This window comes from Marmota flaviventris, chromosome 9 (genome assembly GCF_047511675.1).
Source record: "Marmota flaviventris isolate mMarFla1 chromosome 9, mMarFla1.hap1, whole genome shotgun sequence".
Classification (NCBI taxonomy): Eukaryota; Metazoa; Chordata; class Mammalia; order Rodentia; family Sciuridae; genus Marmota; species Marmota flaviventris.
Genome location: NC_092506.1, coordinates 93,822,634 through 93,832,063, shown reverse-complemented (window position 1 = coordinate 93,832,063; position 9,430 = coordinate 93,822,634). Strand labels below are relative to the sequence as shown.

General features: G+C 39.9%; 1 protein-coding gene across 1 annotated transcript in view; it reads left to right on the top strand.

Annotated features, from left to right (window-relative positions):
• The first annotated feature begins 3,386 nt into the window (after positions 1-3,386).
• Exph5 (exophilin 5) overlaps positions 3,387-9,430 on the top strand; it is a 72,718-nt gene continuing 66,674 nt past the window's right edge. Inside the window, exon 1 of the mRNA XM_027930444.2 lies at positions 3,387-3,505. Coding sequence (XP_027786245.2) covers positions 3,387-3,505 — 119 coding nt within the window. The remainder of the gene's footprint in view (positions 3,506-9,430) is intronic.

Sequence of the window (9,430 nt, the reverse complement as noted above, 5' to 3'; positions counted from 1 at the left end):
AAACATGTTATCTAGTCCAGGGTTTTGGCAATCATCTTTGTGAATCTTTCTTGGGGGGATGGGGAGTATGGTGAGGATTGTACTTAGCAGCAGGCAACCACTGGGCTATATCCTTGGTCCTTTTTATTTTTATTTTAAAACAGGGTCTTGCTAAGTTTCCCGGGCTGGCCTTGAACTTTGGGATCTCCTACTGCAGTCCCCTGATTCATTTAGGATTACAGGCATGAGCCTTCACACCAGACTGAATTTTTATTTCTTAACCCCCTATCTAACAAGTTATTAATTCCAGCTCATATCCTTGGACTACAGCCCTCTTTTCTGCTATCACCGCCACTGCTTTGTTCAGGCCCTCCTCCCCCTTTCTCCAGCATCAGCATAATACAATGGTTTCTTTGCTGCTTTCTTCCCTCTACTCTTCCTTGTCTCCTACTATCAGAGTTATCTTCCCAAAGTTCCATTTTAAATGTATAGTTGTCACCCCTCAAAACTTGTATTGGTTCCTCATTGCTCACACAATGAAGTCCAGAATCTTTAGCATGGTATTCACAATAAGATCTCAGCCTTTTTCCTCCTTATGTACCATGCATGCTAGCCTACTGCCTCAAAACATTCTTTTTCATTACTGTACCCACCCCACATGGAGTCTTTTTGGAGTTTTTTTTTTTAATTAATTGTTCCATTCATGAAATGTTAATATCACAGATACACTGTATATCTGTCTAGGTATTGTACGTTTATCTATGATCTATACACAAAAAGAGTAAGATTTTGCCCCTATTGAGAATGTATGTTCTAGCCAAAACAGATCATCACTAATCCCTGAATATGTACCTAAATTTTCTATCATCCAAATTTTTGCTCACTCTGACCATTAATCAAAGATGATGGAATAGGAAGATTCCTAGAGTGTACATGGGTCATCCAATGTTCCCCTTGCGTAGAATAGACTTGCATGTCTTCTCTCATCACCCTCTATTTTTTCCTATTGATATCTGACCCTTCATGTTGCAACCTAAATAGACTACCCTCTTCTCTGATCTTCTTAGCTAGAACTAGATTCATGTTCATGGAATCTTTTTACTATGTAGTTATATTTCTACTCATGTTTTCTTACCCACTTAATATTATTTATATTATAAACTTTCTAAAGACAATGAGCAGGGCTGGCAGCCCATGCCTGAAATCCCAGCAACTTGGGAGGCTGAGGCAAGAGGATTGCAAGTTCAAGGTCAGCCTTAGCAATTTGGTAAGGCCCTAAGCAATTTGGCATGATGCTGTCTCAAAATAAAATAAAATAAGGGGTGGGGATGTAGCTCAGTGGTAATTGGAGTATTCAATATCTTCATGTAAGAAACACCAGAATATGTTGGTTGAAACTAACCAATATATACTATCAACACTGATATATTGGGAACAGAGTAAAAACTCTTGGGTTCTCATATTTAAAAGCCCCATGTGTGTGCCCAATAAATGAATAAATGAACACACGAGAAAAATAGGACACTATATACAAGACACACTCTCAAACCACCATCATTAACATATAAACAATTTTATTTATTTATTTTAATTAGGTATATATGACAGCAAAATGCATTTTGATTCATTGTACACAATTGCAGCATCCCTTTTCATTGCTCTGGTTGTACATGATACAGATTCGCACCATATGTGCAGTCAATCATTCATGCACCTAGGGTAATGACATCCATCTCATTCCACCATCTTTCTTGCCCCAAAATACTCCCTCCACATAAACAATTTATAAAGGAACTCTGTGTTGTATGACACTAATGTACATAATTACTATACCCACAGAAAGTTATTTAAATGGCTAGTTTCCCAGACATGTTTTAAATAATGATTAAGAGTTATTTTTGATTTCAGATTCTTGTTAACTGATACAAAATCTTTTGGTGGGAGGGACCGGTGCTATGTATTGAGCCCAGGAGCACTCTACCACTGAGCTATATCCCCAGCCCTTTTAAAGGGTCTCACTGAGTTTCTGAGGCTGGCCTCAAACTTCCCATCCTCTGCCTCAGCCTGGGATTACAGGCATGCACCACAGTGCCGTGGTCAGATATAAAAATCTTTATTGGGTTTATTTACCATGTGAAGAGATGATACATTTGGACATAGATTTTATTTTTTTAATGCTTATTCTTACGTTTCAGGTGGACACAATATCTTTATTTTACATTTACGTGGTGCTGAGGATCGAACCCAGTGCCTCGTGCATGCTAGGCGAGTGCTCTGTCACTGAACCACAAACCCAGCCTCTGGACATACATTTTAATGTTAGCAATCATCACCACATCATAAGGTGACCAAATTCAAGCTATTGGGGCAGGAAAGTCCATCTGACAAATTTGTTTTTATGTAGGAAGTGAAGTCAAAAGAAGAGGCATACTTTCTGAAAAGCCTTAACAATTAAAAAATATATATATATATACACACACACACACACACACACACACACACACGTCTATGGACATTTCCATCATACTTTACTATATCAGAATAATTTACTTTCTAGGAAAGCTATTCCTGTGGTTTCACAGGATTACATTTCGCTTCAGTCAGAGGAGCTTTTCACCATCTCTTTCCCCAGCCAGCGCAGTCTTCCAAAATAACATAAACGGTATTTTTGTTTGCTGAATTTCCAAAATCTGAGGATGACTTCCGTGGGGGCAATGAAGTGGCGGTGGTGGGTTACGAGAGATGACAAGTTTGGCAAATATTCGTTTCCAAGGTACCCTAAATTTCAGCCCTTCTGCCAGGTCTGTCCACAAATGGCTGTTAATGTTAGATTATCTCTTCCTGGTCTCTCAAATAGAGAAACCCTTCCACCAGTTCTAAAGCTTCTACCTGCAATTCTATTTTCTATGAGCTCTTAATTATTGAAAGGGAGAATTAGTTATGAATCTCTTTCCTTTTCACTCCTTCTACAAATCAAGCTCAAGTTTTTAGAGCAAAGAGCAACCACCAAAGCAAATACTCTGGGGCCAACACTTCAGCCTAGGCCTCACTTAGGCAGAATTATGTAGGCTTGTTTGCCTACCAAGTCATAGAGCAGGTGGGGGTGGGGGGAGGAGACGAAGCCGGGCCCGCCTCCCTCGAAATGGGATTGGCTCCTTCTCTGCCTTTAGTCGTTCACTTTGCATCTTGGTTGGACAGGTCGAGAGAAACATGTCATTAAGGTGTTGTCAAAATGATCCCTGTTTATGTGGGCCGTTCCCTAGGTTTGTGGCTTTAGATTTTCCAAGGGGCGGACTTATTGACTATGGGATCAAGTTCGTGAAGCCAGTCTTCTGCAGATCTTGAAAAATGCCATCGTAACAGGAGGCGCCAGGGAGCTTAAGCGTAAGCCACACACAGTAGAGAAAATGACGAAAGTTCCTCAGGGGTTCGATTTCAGTTTTTTAAGTGAGGAAGAAGCCAGGAAGATCCTTCAGGTGCTGGAAAGAAATGAGAAACTACAAAGAGCAGAGAAGGAGAGGATCAGGTACAGAACTTCCTTCCTCTTTTCCTGGGCGTGGGTCCAGCTGCAGCCCGGGGTCCGCGGCTCTCCTAGCGCCGGGCGTGCCCGGGGTAGGTAGGAGCTTGCGTGGGGCACCTGTCCGTCCAGGGCTGCGCGACGCGGATCAGCGAGCTCTGGGCAGATGCTCCGGGGGCTGAGGGTGGGCAAAGGAAGTCTGCGCGGCGTTTTTCTCTGAAGGACTCTTGGAATGCCTGGTTGGTGCTCTGCAGACCCGGTATCCCAGACGGACTCGGACCCAAGTCTGGGATCCCGCAGGATGGTGGCGCATTCTGCCTTGTGTTCCCAGTGGGTCCCTCGCGACTGTCCTGCCCGGGCTCGGGACACGTGGGCCGTGCTCTGGTGCGCGGGGTCCGGGCGCTATGTGGGCTGCGTGGCCTCGCTGCGCTGGTACTCAGGTGTCTCTTTGGTGGTCTGGGCACCCGGCCTTTTCAGGCAGGTGAAATAATAGGGCGGGGGTGCTATCAAGAGCGGAATCCTGGCAGCTGCTTCCTCTGATGCCCCTTTGCACCAAACCCCAGGGCGGGAGCTCAAGGAACTTGCCAAAGAGAGATTTGTGAGGGTGAACGGGACTTGCACGCGCTGGGTTGGCGGCAGTGGGTGGGTCTCCTTGTGCGTGATGTTGTAAGGAGGAAGTTTCTAAGGAATTTCACTGTTGACCTTACAATAAAATGTAGATGAGGGATTTGTTACTAGCAAAAGAAGTGGGTAATTACCTAGGTTGCAAATTAACCAGTTTTTCTGCTGGGGAAGAACAGGATAAATCCTGGAATGAATTGAAAGTACTTCTCTCACCAGACTTAGATTAGACACATCCAAGGCCTTCTCTAGGTAATTGTGGAAGGGAATTCAGGTCATCACTCTCAGGCCACACAATGTGTGGTGTCCGGTGGAATTTAGAAAGTGGTTTTGTTTGTAATCAACCAACTGGTGATGTGAGTTCTGGATTCTCAATTCTTTCCAGATATCCTCTCCTACTTGCAAAAGTCTTTCAAAGGACACACTTCCAAAAGTCCTTCCAGGACACCCTTCAAATTGGGAATCCCTAATCATTGTAGAACGAATTGGAGTATACTGGGCCCAAATCTCTGTCATTATTCTTTTTCCCTAGACATGACTCTGGAGGAGGAGTGAAATTTGAGGTTTGAGGATATGAATTCATACGTCATACTCTGCCTTTAGGATTATTATTTTATTTTATTGATTGATTTTGGTACTGGTGACGGAACCCAAGGGTGCTCTATCACAGAATCACATCCCCAGCCTGTTTTATTTTTTATTTTGAGATGTAGTCTTGCTAGATTGCCTGAACTCAAAATCCTCCTGCCTCAGCCTCCTGAGTGGCTGGGATTCCAGGCGAGCACCACCAGCCTGACTGTCATACTCTGCCTTTAGAAAAATAGGCTTCATTATTTCCCAAAACAGTATAAAAAGTGTGTCTTCCTGAGAACACTGTGTCCACACCCATGTACCTCTATCCACACAAATGTTCATACACTGCACACAACCACACTTGGAAGTCTGAGGAACTTCAGAAAGGCAATGGAGTTTGACTTTAACACATGCATTCCTGAGGCACTAAGAAACTGTGTTTATTTTAATATGTGTTATTGAAAGTGCTCTTGTTTCTGAAGAGGTGGAGCTTCTTCATTGATGCATTGTATATTTGCAGAAATTGAGAAAGTAAGAGGAAGGAAGCTTCCTTTCAGGATGCTATCAACTCGGCTTCTATATTCTTAGAAATAGTGATATAATTCATTTTTAATTTTCATTCAAGGGAATTTTGACCATTTATATTTGACCCAATGCTTTCCTTGTTGTGTTTTCTCTGTAGCAGATCTGGGTGCCCACTTCAGTTGACTTTTGAGGAAACTGAATTTGCACATAGATAGAAAAGACCACTGGGCTAGGTATTGGAAGGCTGGAACACATTTTCTGATTTCATGATGCTCACATCCTAAATAAGGCATTGACAGAAAAAGCCACATGCTAAGACAAAAATCAACATTGTAACTATTAAACTATTAATAGTTACCCAAACAATTTGATAGATGTCATCATTAAAATACAAAAATAATTTAAGGAAAGCAGATAGTTGGGTCAAGTGCCCAAAACAATGATTTCTAGTACTTTCTTTTTCTCTGTTTAATTCTGGCTCTCCTATCAAATACCCATGTCAGGATGCCAGTCTCTGTGGGATTGTTCTGCTCACCTGCTTCAGGCTCATATGCATGGGTCTTAGTAGCAGATACTGACATGCAGAAAGGGCCTGAGGTAACAAGTCAACTTGGCTGTTCTTCTCATTCTCTTGATATGTATGATCATCATATTTTCCAAATAAAAAATTAGGACACATGACTTACAATTCAAGAGTGTGATTTCAGAGACAGTTCAACAGGCCTATCTGAGAGACCCTGGGGGCCTTTTTACTCTATTGTGAAACAGCTTCAAGATCTCTTGGCTACGACAATAAGGAAACAAATGGGGAAGTTTGGAAAGTTAGCAAGATGGGGGACATCTGATGAACTTGGTTGTACCTGTGATAGATGATAGACTTGAGGTATCTATAAGACAACTAAGAAGAAACATTTCATAATTAGAATATAGGACTGGAAAGTCATGGAGGTCCAGAGATATTCAGAGATTGATACTAAAGCTATGAGAGTAGTTGAGTTCCCCTGCAGGAGACAGCAACCCCTGTCCACCCCCATAGAAATGCACCTGAATACACAGAACTTTCCCCTGGTCTCTCATCTGTGCCATATGGTTCTGGGTCCAGCTTCCTGGGAAAGTATCTGCATTAAATATGATAGTAACATAGAAAGGTGATTCAAATTTTTAAGAAAACCACCAAGATTCGATTTGATAAATAGGCAAAAATAGAAATAAATCATTCACACTATAAGATAACCAAATGGTAAACAAAACAGATGGGGAAATGTTCACTCCCATGGTAATAAATGAAAGTAATCTTGAGATACTATATTTCCACTATTAAAATGACAGAAAAAACTATTGGTGAGGGTTGTAGTAAAATTGATAGACTCTGCATGTTATTAGAGACCTAAGTTCACTACAGGCTTTATAGTGAGCAATATGACAAAATTTATGAAGATATGCCTTGCCCTTAACTCAGTTATCCAATTTTTGAATATTTCTCAGTGGGAAACAGAAGTAGAGAAGATGGATGCATCAACAGTTATTAAGTGCTGCTTTTTGTGTAAAAATAGTAATTATTGTGCCACTAGTAATAGCTCACACGTATTGGGCCCATACTGTATATTGATCATTGTACTAAACATGTTATACAGATTTAATTTATCCTCCCAATAATCTTTTTAGGTACCCTCTTTATAAATTCCACTTTGCAGAGAAGGAAACAACCTGCAAAGGTTATATATCTTGTCTAAATTAAGCAATGGGTCCAGAATTCATTTCAGGTCTATCTCAAAATTATTTTATCTATCAGCATTGAGTAATGCTCATAAGCATTCCTTGGGGTAAGTATTATTAATGAGTTTTTATAGAAGGGAAACATATTTAGCAAGGTTAAGGAACTTGTCCAGGGCCACAGTTCACAAATGGCAAAGCTAAAATTTGAACTGAAATCTGTATGGCTCTAAAATTTGCATTGTTTTTACTCTGTGTGTGTGTGCATGCCCAAGCATGCATATAGAAGTGTATATATACATAAATGTCTATATATAAACACATACACATACATATATTGTGTGTATAATATATGTTCTGTATAATCTGAAAAGCATCTTACTTTTTACAAATCATTGAAAACTACTACTGTGCATTTTTCCCACACATCTTTATCATTGGGACTCATGAATTGAACTCTGAAACAGAAAGTACCAAAAAATTATCACCTCATCAGCTCACAAAATAGATACAAGTAAATCAAGACTGGTTACTTTTCCCAGTGCAGAAAACTTGTAAAGTATCAGTTGGTACAGTGCTTGGTATAATCAAGTTGAAAAACAGCATGTCTAGATTTAGACTGTCTTTCCTCAAAGGTAAGATTACAGTCCAGGATGGTTTTCCAGAATTTATTTGTTTCTGATTGATTTACACTAATGTCCTTGAGCTGTGGAACAGTTCTGAAGGGGACTGTATTTACCCATGTTGTAAAGTGGTTAGTAGCTAATGAAAGCTGAAGTATCCGGCAGAGATTAAACACTAGATATGTACGTTTCCTGTCTCTTCTAGGCTTCTCTCCCAGCCAGTGAAATATGCCTCTAAGAAAGTTTCAAGAGACATTGGACACCAATTTATTGGGCATCTTCTATTTGCCATACACTGTGTTGGCCCTGAGAATACAGCAGAGAATAGAGCCAGATTCTGCCCTAACTGGCCTCAGTCTATGAAAGTTTTTCATTGGTAGTAGGACCTGTAAGATGAAATGTCCCTATACATATAACTTACCATTAATCAGTCCTATGTGGCCAGGAAAAGTAACCATGAGGACAATGCCTAGAAGTCATAGGTGTGAAATACTTGAGTATTCTGAAACAAGGTATCTGATTAATATCATGTATATTTCCAACAACATCCAATTAATTAATTCATTTAAACTGAGTGGAGAGTTTTCTTGCATATGTATTCTCTTGCCTAGTTACTCCTGTGGATTGTTCTCTGTGGGCCATACACATGGAACTCTTATAATAAGATACCAGGCTAGGCACAGTGGTGCACGCCTGTAATCCCAGCAGCTCTGGAGGATGAGACAGGAGGATTGCAAGTTCAAAGCCAGCCTCAGAACTCAGTGAGACCCTGTTTGTAAATAAAATACAAAATAGGGCTGTGGATGTGGCTCAGTGGTTGAGTGCCCCTGAGTTCAATCCCCAGTATCCCTCTTCCAAAAAAGATAGCCCATACCTCAAGGTTGGGGAGTAGAGTCCTTTTTAGACTTTATTACTCCATTAACTATTAAAGTCTTTTACATCTGTTTATCCTCATCTTAAGCCGTCTAAAATAGGAATTTTTATATTCTTTTTCAAAAGCTGACAGTAACAATATTAAAGGCTAACATTTGTTGAGCTCTTACTCTATGCTAAGTTCTTCGTGTGCATTATCTAATTTAATTCTCACAACAACTGAATGAATTAAGGGGTATTCTAATCTCCATTCTACAGAGGATGCAAAGACAGTTCAGTATCTTATTTGAGATAACACCAGGATCTAGGAAGTGTCTGATTTGGGAACACATCTGGATGTGACCGCTGTGTAGGACTGCCTCCTATCGTACAAAAAAGTTGAAGTGACTTTCCTTGTAATGCCCAACTAGCTTATAACAAAACCATAGCTGGAATCTTTTCACTTTAAAACTCTTGCTGTTCCCACTGACCATGAAAATAGAGAACACACAATTCTAGGCACTCATATGCCCAACCTAAAGTCAGAAATGTTATTACTAAGAAAAATGGCACAATATAGATATTAAGGGACAATTTATAGTGTCTGCCTATACAGGGAAAATTTACGTTTTTAAAAAGCATATATGCATTGTTTAAGGATATACTTCAAACTGTCAAAATGGTTATCACCTGGGAATATTTCATGACACTCAAACACTTTTATTTCTTACAGTTATCATGTGTTATTTTAAAAAGTAATGATAACTTGTATTTTTTTTAAATTAACTTTATTTGCAGAAAACATAACCATTTATATTGAAAATCAGATTGAATCTTTTTTGTTGTTGTTATTGTATTTTTTATACCTTTATTTAATTAATTTATTTTTATGTGGTGCTGAGGATCAAAGAACCCAGTGCCTCACACGTGCTAGACAAGCGCTCTACCACTGAACTACAACCACAGCCCCTGCTTGTTTCTTTTTATAATAAGAAAATGCAGAATATTTGGTTATTTTTTGCCTCCA